At 43.4% G+C, this 21,207-nt stretch overlaps 2 protein-coding genes across 4 annotated transcripts in view; one reads left to right on the forward strand and one right to left on the reverse strand.

Moving 5' to 3' along the window:
- NCBP2 (nuclear cap binding protein subunit 2) overlaps nt 1–21,207 on the reverse strand; it is a 52,648-nt gene that overhangs the window by 12,007 nt on the left and 19,434 nt on the right. Inside the window, exons 5-6 of one of the 2 annotated variants that reach the window (XM_084800919.1) lie at nt 17,223–17,278; nt 16,779–17,025 (exon numbers count right to left, since the gene is read on the reverse strand). The exons of the other annotated variant lie outside the window; for it this stretch is intronic. Of the exons in view, the coding sequence (XP_084657045.1) occupies nt 17,269–17,278 (10 nt within the window). The 3' untranslated portion in view covers nt 16,779–17,025; nt 17,223–17,268. Of the gene's footprint in view, nt 1–16,778; nt 17,026–17,222; nt 17,279–21,207 lie in introns of those variants that run through there. 2 annotated transcript variants of the gene reach the window in all.
- SENP5 (SUMO specific peptidase 5) overlaps nt 1–21,207 on the forward strand; it is a 36,140-nt gene that overhangs the window by 6,855 nt on the left and 8,078 nt on the right. Inside the window, exons 2-7 of one of the 2 annotated variants that reach the window (XM_084800910.1) lie at nt 4,423–4,571; nt 5,012–6,497; nt 12,717–12,822; nt 12,953–13,091; nt 13,368–13,415; nt 15,636–15,713. In XM_084800910.1, coding sequence (XP_084657036.1) covers nt 5,033–6,497; nt 12,717–12,822; nt 12,953–13,091; nt 13,368–13,415; nt 15,636–15,713 — 1,836 coding nt within the window. In that variant the 5' untranslated portion in view covers nt 4,423–4,571; nt 5,012–5,032. The remainder of the gene's footprint in view (nt 1–4,422; nt 4,572–5,011; nt 6,498–12,716; nt 12,823–12,952; nt 13,092–13,367; nt 13,416–15,635; nt 15,714–21,207) is intronic. The other variant, XM_084800911.1, reaches the window with a different exon arrangement.

Here is a 21,207-nt window from a genome sequence, read left to right on the forward strand (position 1 = left end):
AGCTTCCTTTTTTCTATTTAATCTTCTCCTTTTTTTTTTTTTAAAGCAAAGTCTTATTTAGCCAAGATGGCCTTTTTCTGCCTCAGCCTGCCAAGTGGATGCCACATGTCCAGCTCCATTTTAGGTGTACAGGGCAGAATCATGTACACTCAGGGTCCTCAGAACCTTCCCATCTTTCAGATTGAAATGTTATGCCCATTGAAAAGTAAACCCCTGTCTCTGTCTCTCCTTCCTTGTTAGCTTTGTTTTTGTTTTTGATAGAATTCTATGTTTTTTGGTTTCCTTTGGTTCTAGGGCTGCTTGTGACCCCTTTGTGGGGTGGAAGTACCCTTTCATAGGGGTTGCCTAAGGCCATTTGGGAAACACAGATATTTACCTTATGATTCCAAACAGTAGCAAAATTGTAGTTAAGAAGTAGCAGCCTAATAATTTTATAGTTGGGCATCACCACAACAGGAGGAACTGTATCAAGAGAAACTGTGTCAAGGGTTGAAGGGTAAGACAGGCTGAGAACCACCGCTCTAGGGCTTCCTGTTACTTTGAGACAGAGCCTCCTTTGTAGTTCTGGCTGGTTAATAATTCACTGTGTAGGCTGGGCTGGACCCAAAACCCAGACTTGGAGTACTTCTGGCTCTGTCTCCTGAGAACTGGAATAATAGGTAAGAACCACTAATATGACCCCTCCTCCTCCTCCTCCTCTTCTTCTTCTTCCTCTTTTAAGATTTATTTATTTATTATGTACACCAGAAGAGGGCACCAGCACCAGATCTCATTATAGGTGGTTGTGAGCCACCATGTGGTTGCTGAGAATTGAACCTGGGACCTTTGAAAGAAGAGCAAGCAGTGCTCTAACCTCTGAGCCATCTCTCCAGCCTGATGACTCTTCTTTTGTTACTTTGTTTTTAAAACAGAATCTCATATCCTTCAGGCAAACTCCTAATTTGCCTATATTTATATTCTAAGTATTATAGTGTGTAACTATGTCTCATTCTTGTTGGTTTTTGTTTTGAGCCAGTTACAAGGTTTGTTTTGTTTTGTTTAATTTTATTTTTCGAGACAGGGTTTCTCTGTGTAATAGCCCTGGCTATCCTAGACTCCCTTTGTAGACCAGGCTGTCCTTGAACTCAGAAGAGATCCACCTGCTTCTGCCTCCTGTGTGCTAGGATTAAAGAATGTGTCACCACACCTGGTGGTTTTTTTTTTTAAGAATGGGTCTGCAGCTGGTTGTGGTGGCACATACCTTTAATCCAAGCACTCAGGAAGCAGAGGCAGGTGGATCAATGTAAGTTTGAGGCCAGTCTGGTCTACAAAGTTACTTCCAGGACAACCAGGGCTACACAGAGAAATCCTGTCTCAAAAAACAAAACAAAAAGTTTCTCATTACTGTCTCATTCTTCTTCAAACTGTCCTCACATCCACCTAGTTTAACTTTTAGAAGGGTAAATTTCCTCTCTTGGGGAAGAAAGGGGCAGGGTAATTAGGATCTAGAGCCTAATACATTTCTTTGACTTCTGAATACACTAAAAAGTGATCGCTCAGCCTTTTGGGGGAACAGTAAGTACTTAAGATCTTTAATCTTTAAATGACCTTCTCTCATCCTGAAGGAATGAAGCAATGGTTCCTCATTAGCAGTATATCCTTATAAGGTGTTGGTGAGAGGGCAGGTTCACAATAGGAACTCATTTATCTTAGCTTGTCTGCACTGTGCTTTCCTGCTGGTGTGACTGTCCTGATTCATCCTCACCAAGAAAGGGAACAGGTCTCTCATAGGAGCCAGGATCTGGCAGGGGGGTGGGGTGGGGTGGGGGTGGGGGTGGGGGACATGTGTTGCTCAGACTTTGTGAGGACCTTCCTTCCTTTTTCAGCTCCATCCATATTCCTAACCTTCATAGGTATTTGTTACCTCTAATTTGGGGCCTTTCAGAGGTCATGTAGCTTCCTTCATGGCCTTAAATTTTAGCTTTTTTTGACCTGAGAGTGTTATTTGTAGGCATAAGGTTATTGTGTAGTTTAACTTCTGATTTTCTGTCTAAACGTTGTGTAAACTCTGCTCCCTAATTATCCTCCTGTTAAGTCAATAAAGCAGCTTACAGTCAATCAATGAGCAGGGGAGAGAATAGGGCTGGACTTCCTGCCAGCCAGGGGAGGAGGAGTCAGAGGGAGAAGCCAGAGGAGTAGGCCACAGAGTCCAAGGAAGATGAGGAGGAAGGAGCTGGAGCCCAGGAATGCTACGAAGTGCAAGTATTGCTGGGAATTAAGACAAAATAGCTTAGAGGGTTAAGAACAGACTTAAACTGCTCAGATTGTGTTGTGAAGCCTTGTATTATAAAAGAGTCTCAATTATTTGTGTGATGGCCAGGTTAAGAAATAAACTAAAAGAAACACAGTTTAATAAAATTAGTTTCAACACTTATTCATCTGCTTTTTATTTTTTGAAACGAGGTCTCACTATGTAGCCTCAGCTGACTTGGAAATTACTATGTAGACCAGGCTCGCCTTGAACTCATTAGAGATTTGAGCTCCAAGATCTTCTGGCCTCTGCTGAGATGAGAGGTATATAACACCAATCTGGCTGTTTCTTTTAGAAATATTACTGATCTTATCTCTTCTTTCATTGTCTTTGTCCCTGGGGCCTTTTGTTCATCTATCCATTGTGTTGGGAACAAGCAAAGGAAACTTATTCTAAGTACTTCCATTTTGTTTTCAGACTCCATTTAATCACTAAGTTTAAGGCCCCAGTCCTTACTGGAGCTGGGGACTTCCCAATAGCTAAACAGCGTCTGTTGTTAAGGAAACAGTCCAGCCATCTCACGGACAACTTCTCCATCTTGTTGGCAGGGTCAAATTAAGTTTACCTTCTCAGGCTCAAGAACCTCCTCCTATCCTGAGTGATGGAAACTCCCTTGCTCAGCCCCTTATGTCAAAATATGATTGGACAGTGCTACAGCTCCCCCCAGCTCCCCTTCGCTTTATGCTTCCATCCTTAAAATTTTCTGTGTAGTGTCCCTTTAGGGTCCCAGTTCAGCTCCCTAGTCTGTTCTTCAGCCCTGATCAATCAGCAGTGGCTTGATTACAGTAAATGTTAATCACAGCCGGGTGGTGGCACACTCCTTTAATCCCAGCACCTGGGAGGCAGAGGCAGGCAGATTAATGTAAGTAGATGCCAGCCTGGTCTACAAAATGTCCAGGACAGCCAGAGAAACTCTGTCTTAAGAAAAAAAGAAAGAAAGAGAAAGGAAAAAGAGTCCCTTAACTACACAACTTTGATCACTTGTGAATTCCTGCATTAACTGTTGCCTACTGTATGCAGAAGCTTCTGACCCCAGCTCAGAGCAGCACTGATCTATTGGGACAGATATAAGTAGTCTCTACTGCTTGTAGGGCCTGTCATTGTCACCTCCCTAGTCACTGGGATTGTTTGTTTGTTTTCTGAGACAGGGTTTCTCTGTGTAGCCTTTGGCCCCTCCTGGAATTGCTTTGTAGACCAGGCTAGCCTTAAACTCACAGAGAACCACCTCCCTCTGCCTCCCTAAGTGCTGGGATTACAGATGTCTGCTACTGTGCCCAGCCAGTCAGGATTTTGGCCATGTTTATAGCACAAGGAATGAACGCCCCTTTGTGGGGGCAGGCCTCTAATACTGGAAATTGGTCGGTATCCTCAGAACTTTACTGCCGTTGTTGCTCTGGTGGGCGCATCTTGCCTAGTAGGTTGTAGCTTGAAGTGCTCATACCTGGGTGAGACTGTTGATTACCCTTGTCCACAGGCCTTGAACTTCTGATCTTAATGCCTCATTCCTCTAGTGTCAGGGTTGATGATGTGTGTGTGCCTCGTGACTGGTCTTATGTTGTGCTGGGGATTGAAGCTGGGCTTTAGGAATGCTAGGCAAGTGCTCAATCTCCAGCCCCACCATGTCTGCTTATTGATGCTCTGCATTGAACCCAGGGCACTGTGTATGCTAGGCTGGCACTGACTCTACTTCCAGCTTCACATCTGATTTCCACTCATTCCCCCTCACCTTTCACCTTTATCAGCTGTTCCTGAAATTCTGTGTGGTCTTATGTTTGTCTGTGATCCTTATATTCCCTTGAGACTGGATATAACACCTGATGAAGTCCTGTCCCTTTATAGGCACTAGACTCTGACTTGTAAAAGTGGAGCTGTTATTTTTGAGGTTGATGACTATGTGGACCAAAGATACTTGCCCTTTAAAAATTTTCTTGACTGAAAGTTACTTTCCTATGGGCAAGTTATAAATAAGAGGTAAGAAATCTGTGGGAAGGGGTATTTGGTCTTCCTTCCATTACTGTTTTTCACTTTACAGCTGAACACACAGTAGATATTAGAGACTCTGTAGCTGGCAAGGTGGCTCGGGTACTAAACCCCCAGAACTTCTGACTTTGTTGCCTTGTGTGTTCTATCAGAACCTGATGCAGCGGGCTGCAGGTGGCTCAGCAGCTACCTTGCTGCTTTGGCCGAGGACCTAGGTTCAATTTCCAGCACCACATGGTAGCTCAGAACCATCCATAATTACAGTTCCAGAGAATCCAGCATCTTCTTCTGGCCTTCACAGGTAATATGCACTTAAAGTGGTCCTGCTATATACGTGCAGGTAAATACACAATCAATTCCCAAAACAGAAAGTGGTATGTACTGAGAAAAGTTTTTTGTTACAAGGGTCACTATACAGCCTGGCTAACCTGGAACATTAACCATGTAGAGCAGGCTGGCCTGGAACTCATAGAGATTGAAGTCTACCTGGCCTTAGCTTCCTGAGTGCTGGGATTAAAGGCGTGCATGACCACCTCTTGCCAGAAATGATTCCTGAAACATCCCCACCAAAAGCAGGTATAGAGGACATGGGGCCTTGTTAAATGCTCGTGCCTTCTTCCCAGTTCTTTCTTTGTGGATGGCAGAATAAATTGCAGCGTATACATTCTTTTTCTTTTTCTGATCTTAATTGCTATATGTAACTTTTCTTCATATTTTGTTTTCTTTTATGGGTATATCCAGTTCTCATTATGCATCAGAAAAATGAAAAAACAGAAGAAGATTCTATGGAAGAAAGGAATTCACTTAGCCTTTTCTGAGAAATGGAATACTGGGTTCGGAAGCTTTAAGAAGTTCTGTTTTCCCCAGAACCTGTGCTTTCTAAAAGCTAAGCTGGGAAGGCCAGTTGTTTGGCATCAGCAGTTGAAGCATTTCCAGTGTAGTAAGAAGGGTCTTCACATCCAGAAAACATGGATCCAGGATGTGCCACTTTGTTCAAAGACGGAGTCTGCTGCGGCCACTCACAGTGTTAGGACTTGGTACGCCACAGTGAGAAGGAAGGACACCAAACACTTCATTTCTCCATCAAGGAGGCTCCTGAAACTCCAGGCAGATAAGTTACTCCCTTCAACAAGGAGCTTGGACCATGAATACTGCAGAGAGAGCAGTCTCCTGAAGGCAGTTACTGGCTTGTCAGCAAACACTGTGTTAGGCAAGGCCAGTGGTCACAAACCCAGGACAGACCCACAAGATTCAGACTTTCCCATGAAGTTCAGTGGGGAGAGCCAGGGTCCAGGTGAGAGTGGCAAGATTGTGGTCTTGAACAAACATAGGAAGCGTGTTTGTTATGGCTGCTGCCAAGGGCTAGTGCACCACAGGAATGGGAGACCCCTGATTCCAAAACAGTTCCAGCTTAACCAGCATCGGAGAGTCAAAGTGTCTCTTATGATGTATGAGAAATTATCTATGATTAGATTTCGGTATAGGATTTTCAGATCACAGCACTTCAGAACGAAAAGCAGAATTTGCAAGCTAAGAAAAGCCCAGCGAAGCTGGGTACAGAAGGTCACTGGGGACCATCAAGACAACCTTAGGGATAATAAAACTGAGGGTGGCAACTGCAGCCCAGTCCCTTCCCTAGAACCAAAAGACCCTTGTCAGTGTCAGCCGTCCTTCTCAGATATGGACAGCACTGCTGTGGTGAAGGGAAAGAGCTCTCACACGCCTGATGGCCAGACTAAAGAAAGCCCCTTCTTGGACCAACAGAATGGCAGTGCCACATACAGGTGGGACCAGTCACCCTCTTCTCCTAAGTGGGAATGTACAGAGCAAATTCATGAAATCCCTTTAACAGAACATCCTTCTGGTAACAAGTTCACTTCGGAAACCGAAAGAGCAGTTATGACTCTGGACCATGAAAGTGGGACAAGTACTGTCAGTGACGACACAGTAAAACTGTCAGTGTCTGGAGCAGACAAATCTGTGAGTAGTCTAGATGGGCCTGTGTCTCAAGAGCCTGCTCAGAGTGAGAACTTCCAGATGGAGGACGATGGATCGCTCAAGCAGAACATTCTTAGCTCCAAGCTGCTGGACCACCCTTACTGTAAAAGTCCCCTGGATGCTCCCTTGATGTGCAGTGAACTCAAAGTAGAAAACCAGATGGCAGGCGGCCAGAGCCGTCAGAAAGCTTCTCCTGTGGATGATGAGCAGCTCTCAACCTGCCTTTCTGGTATGCGCTGTTCTTTGTTGCCCTCCAACCTCTGGCCCGCACTTGCTGTGCTTCCTTTCCAGAAGAGTGTCAGTTTTACCTCCCACACATGGCTTTCTCTTCCAGCCATTAGATGTTGCTTGTGGTTGTTCACGCTGCTCCGTTATATAGATGTTGCTCGTTTCTCGGTTTGCTGATGAACACGTGCATTGATTTTGCTGTGAGGATGCAATGAACTCTCTTGTGTAGTTCTTTCTGTAAGTTAAATTGCCATTCAAACTGCTGGTAAAAGAATATTGATACTTAGTGTTTTTTAAAAAAAGATTTTATTTATGTATATGAGTGCTCTGTGTTCAAGTGCAGCTGCAGGCCAGAAGAACGCATCGAATCACATTATAGATGGTTGGGAGCCACCATGTGGTTGTCGGAAATTGAACTCAGGACCTCTGGAAGAGCAGCCAGTGCTCTTAACCACTGAGCCATCTCTCCAACCCTAGTACTTATGAATTTCAAGAGGATGGACAAATTACCTGTAAAGATCTGTTAAACTTAAGCTTACAGATTACAGATGAGAATTTTACATTGTTGGGTTTAAAGATTGGGTGTCTTTGTTTTTAGACTGGATCTTAAGTAGCCCAGTCTGGCCTCAGACTTGCCGCGTAGTTGAGGGTGACTTGAACTTGTGATCCTCTCAAGTGTTGAGATTGCAGGTATGTTGTCACCATAACTGATTTATGTGGGGCGGTAGCTAGAGCTCTGGGCCCCATGTGTGCTAGGCAAACATTCTCTAAGCTGAGCTATCGCCCCAGCCCTGATGACATTTTTGTATGTTTGACTGCATCTTATTGGGGCATAGTTTCTCTCTACCTATTTTCCTTTGGATTATTTCTGGTTAGTTAGTTAGTTTTTCGAAACAGGGCTTTTCTGTGTAACAACAGATCCCTAGCTGGCCTCACTTTATAGACCAGGCTGGCCTGAAACTCAGACATCCACCTGTCTCTGCCTCCATCTTCCAAGTGCTGGGATTAAAGGCGTGCATCACCATACCTGGCTGGTTCTTTAATTAATATATAAGACACTCCTGTAAACCAGCCAGTGTTCTGGTTTCTAAGAATATAGAAGCAACTTAAAACAAAAACAAACAAACAAACAAACAAAAAGAATATTGAAGCAATCAGAATACACTGATACCTGCTTTCATGGACTACCATGTCAGTCTAGTTATAAAGATGCTAAATTAATATAATTGCTAAGGATGTCACTTCCAAAAATATAACACTCTTTAATGCCACAACATTGTTTATTGTTGCCTTAACAGAAAAATTTAAGTTGTTGTTTTAATAGAGTATTGTTTATCAGTCTTTGACAATTTCATACAGGTGTAAAGTGGTTTTTTGTTGTTGTTGTTTTAATTTATTTATTTTAAAGTCAGGGTCTCCTGTAGCTCTGGCTATCCTGGAATTTGCTATGTAGACCAGCTGGCTTGAATTTAGAAATCCTCGTGCTTCTGCCTCCCAGGTTCTTGGATTAAAGATGTGTGCCTCTACATCTTGATGTTATACAATGTATCTTGATCATGTGCACCCCAACTTCCTCTCCCCAAGCACCCCCAACATACTCCCTCTTCCCTTCATGCTCCCCCATCCCACCCCACTGTACTAATTGGACCGTACTGCCTGTTGGGATGTTGACTGGTCATTGGCTTGACCTTGTGGAGGTAAACATAACTGTAACGAGCTCAGGAGGGCAGTGGTCATGACATGTCCAGAAGACAGCATGTCACAGCACTCCTTCCCGTCCCGGGACTCTTACGTTCTTTCTGTCCCTTCTTCAGGAAGGGTGTATCCCTCGAGGTTGCAGGGATGGGGAAGAGTGGGGGATTGATATAGATGTCCTATTTAGGGCTGAACACTCAGCAGTCACTTATTCTCAGCACTTGGACTAGTTATGAGTCTCTGCATTAAACTTTGTCCGCTGCAAAAAGAAACTTCTCTAGTTGAGATTGAGAGCAGCACTACTAATCTATGGTTCTGAGCGTAAATATTTAGAAGGCAGTTTGACAACTTGTCCATTTAGCAAAACAAACAGTAGTAGGCTCCCCTCTAAGCCTATAACCTCCCAGCTCACGGGTTTTCAGTAGCAGGGATGATCCTTCCTGTGGAGTATGCCTCAGATCCAGCCGGAAAGGCGTCGGTTGCATCATAGCCTTCATACCACTACTTATTTCACTAGCAGGCACACCTTGTCCAGCCCCTCAGTATTGTAATATTCAGCATCCATGGTCAACACCTTGTCCAGCGCCTCAGTATTGTAACATTCAGCATCGATGGTCAAGTGCTGGTAAGACCACTGATGTCTTTCCTCCCCTCGCAGCCTGCACAGCACTCTGAGAGCTAGCCAGCAGGAGTTGTCAGGTCAGTTCCAGCTTGACTTGCCTGTAAGAAGACTGCTTTTTTATTTAAGGAGTATCAAACAAGAGTGTAGAGCCTAAATTTTAACTTTTTATTGTTTGGGACATTTCTCCCCATTTTTGCTTGAGGCATAGTTTTTTTATGGTTTCATTTTGTAATTTAACATAATTATTCTATAAGTTTGCATACAAAGTAATGGGTTTCATTGTTACATTTAAATTTTTGTTTGTTTTTTGAGACAGGGTCTCTCTGTATAGCCTTGGTTGTTCTGGACTTGCTTTGTAGACCAGGCTGGCCTGGAACTCACAGCGATCCACCTGCCTCTGCCTCCTGAGTGCTGGGATTAAAGGCCTGCACCATCATGCCTGGCTTAAACTTTTTTATTTTTAGTCATGTGTACATGTGTCTGTCCATGTATGTATATTCCACACATGTGTGGAGGCCAGAGGCATCAGATTCCCTGGAACTGGATTCACAGGTGATTGTGAGCCATCCAGTAAGGGTGCTGGGAACTGAACTGTGGCTCTCTGAAGAATACGATACTCTCTTAACCTCTGAGCCATCTCTCCAACCTTATTACACTTTAAAACAATTTTTAAATCATTAATATTTTATGTACATATATAATATTTCTGTGTGAGTGTGCATGTCATTATGGTATGTGAAGGTCAGAGGACAACCTTGTGGAGTCAGTATTAACTTTCCATCTATATATAATTTCCTACTTAAATGCAGTCTTCCCAAATGTTAAGGTTTCCTGACTTCTGTTGAAACCACGTTTTCATGTAGAAGTAAGACCACTGTGTAGAAACAAGCTAACTATTAAGATATAAATGCTGGGAGAGCCGGGTATGGTGGCGTACACTTGTAATCCCAGCACTCAGGAGGCAGAGGCAGGCTGATCGCTGTGAGTTGGGGGACAGCCAAGGCTACATGGAGAAACCTTGCATCAAAAAACCAAAATAAGTAAATAAATGCTGGGAATATAGCAAAAGTATATCATCTCAGGCCTAGAACTAGCTCTTGGTTACCAGCCCTGGGTTATCATGCAGAGGACCCAGGTTCAGTTCCTGGTACCCACACGACAGCTCACAACCAGCTGCTACTCCAGTTCCAGGGGATCTGTACTCCATGGGCATCAGGCATACATGTAGTGCACAGACATAATGCAAACAAAACACGTAAAATAATAAAAATAAAAGTATTAAAAATGTTATGTGCTTTGTTCTTAGCTTAGAACCTCCAAGTAGACTCAGGTGGAGAAGCACAGGTGTTATCAGGAAACCTAGGGCTGGGCTGGGAGACAGCTCAGCGGGGAAAGGGTAAAGACACTTGCTGTCAAACTGAGGACCTGAGTTCACTCTCTGGGATTCACACAGTGGAGGAGAGCACCGCCTCCCAGATGATGTCCTCTATGTGTATGCTATTGGCCACTCACTCTACACACATACAAGAAATGAACGTAATACAAATAAATGAAGGGCTGAGGGTGCAATTCTGTGGTTTGTCTGGCATGTTTGCAGCCCTGAATTGGGTTCCCAACATTATAAAAAGCCAGGAGCCACTCTGGTGGGAGATTAATAGGAGGGAATACAGGGCTTTCTTTTTTGCTTCTCTCTCCGTACAACAGTACTTTCTACTCTGAATTCATGGTCTAGCAGAACCACTATTTGCAGCTGCAGAAGGGGCTGGATGCAGTTTCCCCAGCATAGTCCAGATTTCATCATCAGCCTATGAGGCTGCTGCTCTTCCTTTGCAGAATCATTCTCAGTCATGGTTCTTTCTGAGCCGCTAAGCTGCCTTCAGTTTCGTTTTCTATTTAGAAGTCATGTTGGGGATTTCTCTCCTGGGAACTTTTGCTTTGTGGGTCATCATTGAGACCATTAAATGAATATATACATAAGCTGGCTCAAAGATGGCCTTAAATCAGGCGGAAGGTCCCCTGAGAAATTCTATTTTCTTAGCTAGACGTGAAGCTCAGATGGTAGAGCTCTTGCCCAGCGTGCGCTAGGCCCAGGGGTTGACCTCTTATACCACAGCTAAGGAAATAATAAAGATCGTTCTTTAAACATTCTATTCCCTACTTTAAAACAGGCCTCTGGAGCTAGAACCCGTCTGTAACCTGTGAAGGCTGAGGTGGAGGAGGATCTGAAGGCCAGCATAGGCAGCACAGAGGAGAAGGCCTTGCTCACTGTTGCCAGTTAGCCAGGGTCATGAGTACGTAGGGGGCTGGCTCTTTGTCTGGAGACAAGGTCTCGCCATGTAGTCTGGAATTTGCTGCTTAGATGAAGCTGGCCTCAAACTTACGGTGACCCTTCTACCTTGGCCTACAAATTGCTGGGAGTACAAGGCATGTGTTATATTAACAAATGATCAAATAGTTGCCAAGTGGTGGTGGAGCATGCCTTTATTCCTAGCATTCAAGAGGCAGACTGAGTTCAGGACCAGCCTTATCTACAGATCAAGTTACAGACAGCCAGGGATACACAGAGAAATCCTGTCCCGAGAAAACAAACAAGATGATCAAACTACAAGCTGGCCAGGCGTGGTGGCGCACGCCTTTAACCCCAGCACTGGGAAAGCAGAGGCAGGCGGATCTTTGTGACCTGTCTCAAAAAACAAAAAAATAAAAAGTGAGATTGTTATCATTGTATTTTTGCAATTTGATTTTTTGTTTGTTTTTGTTTTTTGAGACAGGGTTTCTCTGTGTAGCCTTGGCTGTCCTGGACTCTTTGCAGACCAGGCTGGCCTCCAACTCACAGAGATCCACCTACCTCCTGAGTGCTGGGATTAAAGGTGTGCGCCACCACTGCCCAGCTTCCAAGTTAACTCTTATAAAAAGAAAGCATTTAATTGGGGGCAGGCTTACAGTTTTAGTTCATTATCATCATGACAAGGGAGCATGGCGACATGAAGGCAGACATGGTGCTGGAAACTGAGTTCAGGGGTCTACATCCTGATCTGCCGGCAGCGGGCAGAGAGACACTCAGGCTTGGAATGGCCTTTTGAAATCTCAACCTCTACCCTCCAGTTACACACTTCCTCCAACAAGGCCACACCTCCTAGTCCTTGCAAGTAGATGAGCCTGTAGTGGCCATTCTTTTTTAGTAATTTATTCAGATTACATCTCAGTTGTTATTGGACTGGCCATTCTTATTCAAAGCACACCTGACTAGCTCAGAATTCCTGTGCCCAAGTGATCCTGGGCCTCAGCCTCTCCAGTAGCTGGAACCATAGGGAACATACCACTATGCTTGGATTTTTAGGAGTCCATAAGAAGTTTCTTCTTCAAGGTCACACAATGGAAATGTCTCTCTGAGTATGTCAGTAATACAAGCTGGGCGTGGTGGCACACACCTGTAACCCCAGCATACAGGAAGACTGAGACTCAGCCTGTATTTTTTTTTTTTTGAGACAGGGTTTCTCTGTGTAGTCTTGGCTGTCCTGGGCTCGCTTTGTAGACCAAGCTGGCCTTGAACTCACAGCGATCCTCCTGCCTCTGCCTCCCGAGTGCTGGGATTAAAGGCGTGCACCACCACACCCGCCTAGCGACCTGTATTATATGTGGACAGCTCCACCTCTGCCCCTAATTGCTTGCTCCCTTGGCTATTGGCTAAGATCAGCTGTGAAACAACAAAAGCTCCAGTGTGAAATGATAGCATTCGTCTGTGGGTTACAGTGGTGAAGGCCTAGATACCCACTTATTTTTTTTAATGATGTAACTGTATTTTTACAGGTTATGGTTCTATGTTGTAAGTATGTGTTATGTGTTATAAAAACAACTTTGCTGAAAATTTCTTACATGGTTTTTCTTTTTCCTTTATGTAAGGATTCCTAGATGAGGTTATGAAAAAGTATGGAAGTTTGGTCCCACTCAGTGAAAAAGATGTCCTTGGGAGATTAAAAGATGTCTTTAATGAAGACTTTTCTAATAGGTATGTTAGTGATGCTAAAGTTAAGCCCTTAAAGATACTTACTGCCAAAAATGACTTTTCCCTTAAGAGAAAATATTATACATTGAAAAATGCATTTCATTTTAACTTTTTCTTTCAAAATCTGTTTTAGAAAACCATTTATTAATAGGGAAATAACAAACTACCGGGCCAGACATCAAAGGTGCAACTTCCGAATCTTCTATAATAAGCACATGCTGGATATGGATGACCTGGCGACCTTGGATGGTCAGAATTGGTTGAATGACCAGGTTAGTTCATGGGGGTTCTCAGGGTAGAAGAGCCAGGACTACACAGAGAAACTCTGTCTCGAAAAACAAAAAAGAAAAGAAACATGGGAGAGACAGACAGACAGACAGAGGGCAGGGGAGAGAGTTGCCAGGATGCAGCCAATAAGGCTTGTCTTTTGGGTTGACTTTCTGTTTATCTTTAGAAATAGGTTATACAGTCAGTACGCTGAGCATATCACTCATCCCGTGGGGGATGTTCTGAACTGTAGGACTAATCAGCTGGCCTTACTTTTACAGGTTATTAATATGTATGGTGAGCTGATAATGGACACAGTCCCAGACAAAGTAAGTGGAGGCTTTGTGTCCTTGTGATGTTACTGATAGTAAGGTTGCTGTTAGTTGTTTCTCCTCCTCCTCCTCCTCTTCCTCCTTCTCCTCTTTCTTCTAAAGATTTATTCATTTATTTATTATACAATGTTCTGCCTGCATGTGTGCCTGCCCACCAGAAGAGGGCATCAGATCACATTATAGGTGGTTGTGAGCCACCATGTGGTTGCTGGGAATTGAACTCAGGACCTCTGGAAGAGCAGACAGAGCTCTTAATCTCTGAGCCATCTCCCCACCCCCTTCTTTTTTATCTTTCAAATAGTTTGCAATTATTTGATATTCTTAGAATAAATGGGTTGATTATGTCTTGCCTGTGCATTAGAGTCTGCCATATTTTCTATCAAATCATTTCTGCTTAAGCTGAGTACGATTCCACACCACCTTTATCCTAGCACTTTGGGAGGTGGAGGCAAGAGGGTCAGAGTTCAAGATCAGCCTTGGGTACATAGCAAGTCTGAGGACAGCATGGGCAAGATGAGACCATGTTTCAAAAGAAAAGAAAAAATGTTTTTAAAACTTAAGAAAATCACAGTGCCCATATTTTCTTCCTTATTTAGTTGGGTGTGTTCATTTTTACTTAAATGGAGTTACTTTTTTTTTTTTTTAAGGTATGTTCAACAGGGGGTTTTTACAGTTTTTAAACAAAACTTAGTCTTGGGACTAGCACTGGTTGCTTCTCTAGGAGACCTGGGTTTAATTCATTCCTAACACCCATATAGTGACTCACAACTGTCTGTAATTTCAATTTCAATAGATCTGATACCCTCTTCTGACTTCTGTTGGCACTGGACACACATTTGTATAATGTAGGCAAAACACTAATGCACATAAAATTAAAATTATCTATCTATCTATCTATTTATTTATTTATTTTTGAGACATGGTTTCTCTGTGTAGCCCTGGCTGTTGTGGAACTCACTCTATAGACCAGGCTGGCCTTGAACTATAGAGATCCACCTGCCTCTGCCTCCCGAGTGCTGGGATTAAAGGTGTGTTACTAATAATGCTAATGAATAGAATCATCTGTTAACTGTGTAATGTATTTTCTTCCTCTTGACCTACCTTGATTCCTTCTTTTCCTTCCTCTTCTGTCTGTCTTTCTGTTTCTATATCTTTGAGAAAGGATCTCATGTGGCTTGGAATGACGTCAAACTCTGCTATAGCTAAGGATGGTATTGAATTTCTGATCCTCCTGTCTCTACCTCCTGAGTGTTAGGACTGCAGGTGGCTGCTGCCATGCGCAGGTTTTGTGGTCCTGGGGATCAAGTCCAGGGCTTTGTGTCTATGAGGCACTCTTCCAACTAAGCTATAGTCCCAGGCCTTGATTTTCCTTTTTATTTGTTTTATTTAGTCTTTGGTTTGTTTTTTGTTTTTTGAGACAGGGTCTCTATGTAGCCATGGCTGGCCTGGATATCACTATATAGATCAGGCCAGCCTCCCTCCAACTCACAGATATCTGCCTGTTTCTCCTGAGTGCTAGGATTTTTTTTTAAAGTTCATTTATTATTGTGTATATAGTGCTCTGTCTGCATGTACACCTGCAGGCCAGAAGAGGGCATCAGATCACATTATAGATGGTTGTGAGCCACCATGTGGTTGCTGGGAATTGAACTCAGAACCTCTGCAAGAGCAATCAGTGCTCTTAACCTCTAAGCCATCTCTCCAGCCCCCTGGGTGCTAGGATTAAAGGCATTCATCCGTCCCTGGCCATGCCTGGATTTTTAATTTTAAAAAACTTATTTAAAAGGGGTGGAGCCCTGGAGAGATAGCCCATCAGTTAAGAGCACTGAACTGTTCTTCCAGAAGACCTGTGTTCAATTCCCAGTGTGATAGCTCATAACTGTCTGTAACTCCAGTTCCAGAGGACCCACCCACCCCAACACAAACATACATGCAGCCAAAACACTAATGTGCATAAAAATAAAAGCAAATAAATAAAGTCCAGGCATGGTGGCACATACCTTTAATCCCAACACTCTAGAGGCAGAGGCAAGAGGAGGCCAGCCAGGTCTACATAAAGAGTTCCAGGACAGCGAGGAATACACAGAGAAACACTTATCTCAAAAATAAAAAACAAAACAACAAAAACTTTTCATTCCTCTTTTCCATTTTCTTATGAAGTTGAATCTGGGTGCACCATAATGTAATTTGGTTAATTGTGTTTGCTGTTTGTTCTAGGTCCACTTCTTCAACAGCTTTTTTCATAGACAGCTGGTAACCAAAGGCTATAATGGAGTTAAGAGATGGACTAAAAAGGTATTCTATTTCCTTTCCTACTGAATTTGAGATAGAAAAGCTACTCTTGGTGGGAGGATCAGAACTGTAATGACATTGTGGTGTCAGTTAGAACCTTTATGTGACCGTTTGATGTTTGGAGAACAAGACACTAGTAAACTCTTTGTTTGTTTGTTTGTTTGAGGACAGGGTTTCTCTGTGTAACAGCCCTGGCTGTCCTGGAACTCTCATTGTAGACCAGGCTGGCCTGGAACTCAAGTGATCCACCTGCCTCTGCCTCCCAAGCACTGGGATTAAAGGTGTACGCCACCGTGCCCATCTTAGAAACACTTTTGAAACCTCTTCATAGCCTGTTTTTGGTATTTTGACAGAACTACCAATAAATTCAAACTCAAATAATAAATGTAGAAATAATTTTGTTTGTTTGTTTTTAAAATTCATTTAATTTTATTTTATGTGCATTGCTGTGAGGGTGTCAGACTGCCTGGAATTTAAGTTACAGATAGTTGTGAGCTGCTATGTGGGTGCTGGGAATTGAACCCAGGTCATTTGGAATAGCAGACTATACTCTTAACCACTGAGCAATCTCTCCAGACTCAATTTTGTGTTTGTGTTTTTTTTTTTTTTACAAAAGGTATCAGACTCACATAGCTCAAGTTGCTTTCACACTCAATGTGTAGCCAAAGCTGGCCTCCAACTCCTGATCACCTTGGCTCTGCCTCCATGCCTGGCATACTTTTCACTTTTTTAGATGCCTGGGAGGATTACAGAAATGAACTGAGTCTTAGCTGGACTCTATAAGCCTGTGTGGAGGTAGGAAGGTCCGAAGTTTGAAGCTAGTCTGGGCTGTTTGAAACTGTCTGTTTTATTGTCATTGTTATTTTAAAAAGAAGACAGGTAAGGTGGCACATGCCTTTAAGTCTAACACTCAGGCAGGTAGATTTCTGTGAGTTCAGGGCCAAGCCTAGTCTACATAACAAGTTCCAAGCCTGCCAGGGCTTTATAGTGAGATCCTGTCTCAAACCAACCAACCAACCAACCAACCAACCAACCAAAACAAGAATATCTCCTAACTCAATAGGAATAAGGTTTATTTCTTTCTTTACACATCCCATGCTGGCCTGAAATTCACTTCATAGCTGCAGTTGACCTTGAGTTGCTGATCCTTGTGCCTCTACCTCAGACTGTTGGGATTACCAGTGTGAGCCACATGTCCGCTTTATGTAGTGCTGGGGCTTTGTGGATTGAGGCAAACACTTTATCAAGTAAGCCATATCCTCAGACCTGGAAATAACTTTATATCAAATAGAGTGTCTGATTGAAGTTTACAAATCTGAAAAGAGAGAGAGAATTCATTTGCCAGATTGGTGACTAAGTTGAGCACATTTGCTTAATCATTCTGAATGACAGTCCTTTTCTGGACTATCTACTTTGTTGGGAGAATAAATTACATTATATTTAGCAAACCACTAAACACATGGTAAAATACACAGTAAGATGGTAATTGTCATGATTTACATTGAAACTCACCAAGTACATTTTAGGTTTTTGATGATCCAATCACTAGGTCTTTAATTTATAGAAATCTGGGGGGAAAAAAGATTTGTAAAAAGATCCTCATGAGATTTCTGATTTTAGTAAAATTAAAATTTTAAATAAATTGATACCTCAGCTTCATGGAATTTTGAGCCATTGATAAACCTTACAATTTTTAGTCACTTTATTATAGTAAATATATTTTAAACTGATAATATGCTAACAACGCCAGAAATTAAAGACCTGCCATTAATTTCTTAAAGGGTTTTAATTGTGTCTTATTGTTGCTGCTGGTTTAATGGTATGGCCTATTGGTTATTATTAGGTTTATAATTATTATGGTGGTGTTATTTAACCTGCTTTCACAATCAAATAAAGACACAGACTTTTACCTGGCATGGTGGCTCATGCCTTTAATCCCAGCACTTGGGAGACAGGCAAGCAGATCTCTGTTAGTTCCAGGCCAGCCTACTCTAAAAAGACACAGCCACCTAATATATTTTAGAATAGCCTTGTCACTTGGGGCATGGCAAATACTAACTCCTACCTTCCGTTATCTCCCAGCCTCCACCCCGTGCCATCTGCTTCTAATAATTTCTGTCTGGGCTGCCTCCCATCCTTAATCCCAAAGTACTTGCTAAGGTTGTTCATCTGGGCCATTTCTTTCCATGTGGAACTTCAGAGTTCCTCCTCTGGGCCGTCGTGGCTCTTTTCTATCCCATGGTGATCCCCTTCCTTCTCCTCCTCTGGTACCTGGCTGCTTCTCCTTCCCAAGATCCTTCTCTCTCAGAGCCTTCGAACTTTGGCCACAGCTGCCCCGTTCTGCCCAACCCAGGTTTAGGCCTGTTAACAAGCCAATCAGGAATAATTTCTTAGGCAAGGTTAAACAGTGTGACAGTTTGCTAGTAAACAGTAAGAAGGGGAGTGCAAGCAGTTAACAAATGCAAAGCACCAGACCATACTCCAACATTTTATTATTTTTTTAATGTAGCTGGAGAGATGGCTTAGTGGTTAAGAGCCTTGCTGGCCTAAAGAGTACCCAAGTTTGGTTCCCAACATCCACTTGATGGCTTAAAACCATCTGTAGCACCATCCTGGGCATTTGGCACCCTCTCTTGCCTCTGTGGGCACCAGGCATAGATGTAGTACATTATGCAGGCAAAGCATTTAACCCATAAAATAACAATAGAAAAATCTGTAAAGCGAAGATGCCCTGAAACAGAGTCAGGGTGGTCATGAGCCGCCTTATGGATGCTGTGCGGAAGTGGTGAGTGCTCCTACCACTGATTCTTGTCTGCTGCCTCTACTTACTAACTTTTTCATAGTTGAAAGGCTGTATTTCCGGAACTGATAACCTAAAAACAAAAGGCTGAATCCCACCCCATTTGTACCTCCTCCCTCAGTCACATGCTGTGGCTATGTTAGCATTCTTGCAACACTCAGGTTTGTGGTTTTGGTTTTTGGCTTTTGTGTATGTGTGTGTGTTTTTTGGTTTTTTTGTTTTGTTTTGTTTTTGGTATTTTTTGTTGTTTTGGATTTTGTTTGTTTGTTTGTTGGTTGGTTGGTTTTGGCTTTTCTAGACAGGGTTTTTCTATAACAGATCCTGACTGTCCTGGACTCACTTTGGAGACCAGGCTGGCCTTGAACTCACGGAGATCTGCCTGCCTCTGCCTCCCTGGTGCCGTGCCACCATGCCTAGCACAACACTCAGTTTTTGTCTCAAGGACTTGTCATTTAGTGTTCTCTGTGTGTAGAGAATATGAGGTATACTTTTCTTCTCTTCCAAACCTAGGGTCTTTGTGTGTAGTTCAGGCTGGTCCTGGAGTTATCACTCTCTTGGCTCCGCCTTCCCAGTGCTGGGATGACAAGCCTGTGCCAGCACTTGTGGGTCCTCTTACCTGTCTTGATTTTCCTTCCCGCTGTATTTCACTACCTGGCTTGAGGAATGTAATTTATTGTCCCTTCTGTCTACAGGGAGGTTTGTTTTTATGTAGTAATACCAGAGCAGTGACTGACTGTGGGGACATGAAGGTTGACACTAGTAAGAACATAAGATACACTCTAGGTCACTGGGTGTGGTGGCCATGGGTCTGTAATCCTAGCATTCAGAAGGCTGAGGGACAAGAGTGTCATAAGTTAAGTGCCGGCCAGGATGCCTGGATCTTGTCTTATAAAACACAAAACAAAAATAAGACCTATGTGCTTATTGTTTAGTAGTGTCTGGTCCTTGAAATTGTGGAATTCAAGAAATGCGAAATCAAGTTGGCTTTTAGTGTACACCCCGTCTTTAAGCATTGAATGCGACCCCACCCCTTTGGTGTGTGTGCACGTGTATGTAGAGGCCTGAGGACAACTTTGGGTATTGTTCCTCTTTTGGTTGTTGGTTGGTTTTTTGAAGCAGGGTCTCTATGTACCTTGGGTGTCCTGGAACTCAGTTTGTAGAGATGCACTTGCCTCTACCTCCCCATGCTGAGATTAAAAGCATGCTTGCTCCTGGCCCGCTTTGTGGATTGAGACAATTAACCAAGTAAGCCATATCCCCAGACCTGGAAATAATTTTATATCAAATACAATGTCTGATTGAAGTTTACGAATCTGAGAAGAGAGAGAGAATTCATTTGCCAGTTTGGCCTGGATCTTACCATGTAGGCTGGGCTGTTTGGCCCACATGCTCTAGGCATGAGCCTGTTTCAGTCTCTCCAGTGCTAGGATTATAAGTATGTCTTACACTCTGCTTTCTACGCTCAGCCTGGGGATCAGTGTCAGAGCAAGCACTTTACCCACCGAGCCATTCCCTAGCTGAGGTATGCTAAGCACCTTTCTAGTAGGCGGTGGGTGAGCAAAGTAAAGCTCTTGGCACTTACAATCACCAAAGAAAGGCTAAAGACAGAGTGGCTACTGCAGGCTGCCTGTGGAGACTGTGGAACAGAAGGAAGTGGAGTGTGGCCTTGATTTGTTAGTTAGTTTGTTAGTTTTTGAGACATGGCCTCTCTTATATTTTTGGTTATGAGCCTAGCCTTTAATGGCAGAGCCATCTCTCTAGCCCCATGGCCTCTCCGTATAGCCCTGGCTGTCCTGGAACTAGTTCTGTAGACCAGGCTGGCCTCAAACTCAGATCTGCCTGTCTGCCTTTCAAGTACTAGGATAACACCTGGCTCCCCAAACTCGACCATCTTTAGGATCATTGGCCATTGACAGCCCACTGTCTATTCTCCCTTCCCTGGGTCATGGAAGTAGAAGGGCGGGACTGAGAGTTCTTCCCTGGCAATCAGTCCTCCTCCTCATTTGTGCCTTCCCCAAAATGACCTCACTGACTAAGCCCAGTGCATTTAGTTCTCTTTCCCCAATTTCCCCCCAACCCTCCCCCCGCCACCACCAGACAAACACACACTGCTCCTTTTCTTCCTCTCTTCTCCCTTGCTAATCTTTACTTTCTCTTTCATTATGTAGCGGGATTTTCACTAGGCTGGCCTCTAACAATCCTCCTTCTCAGCTTTCTGAGTGTCTGGATTGTAGATGTGTTACATTGTACTTGGCTGAATTTTTTTAGTTTCCCATAAATGAGATCTATTAAAGACCTCCAAGTAACATATTTTTTGCTCTGGAAACCCTGAAAAAAATAAAGCTTGATGGGAGTAGAACAGGAGAGTTTTTTTGTTTTTTGTTTTTTTGTTTTGTTTTGTTTTGTTTTGTTTTTTGAGACAAGGTCTCTCTGTGTAGCCTTAGCTGTCCTGGACCCTGGACTCGCTTTGTAGACCAGGCTGGCCTTGAATTCACAGTGATCCGCCTGCCTCTGCCTCCCAAGTGCTGGGATTAAAGGCGTGCACCACCACACCCAGCCAGGAGAGTATTTTACACTGATGATTCTTTGGTCTGAAATGATAGATAGCAGGACAGATGCAAGATATGAACAAATAAAAATGTGTCATGGGAGCTGGGCACAGTGACGCACACCTGTAATCCCAGTACTCGGGGAGGC

Source organism: Acomys minous (genome assembly GCF_964271855.1).
Source record: "Acomys minous genome assembly, chromosome: 11".
Taxonomy (NCBI): Eukaryota; Metazoa; Chordata; class Mammalia; order Rodentia; family Muridae; genus Acomys; species Acomys minous.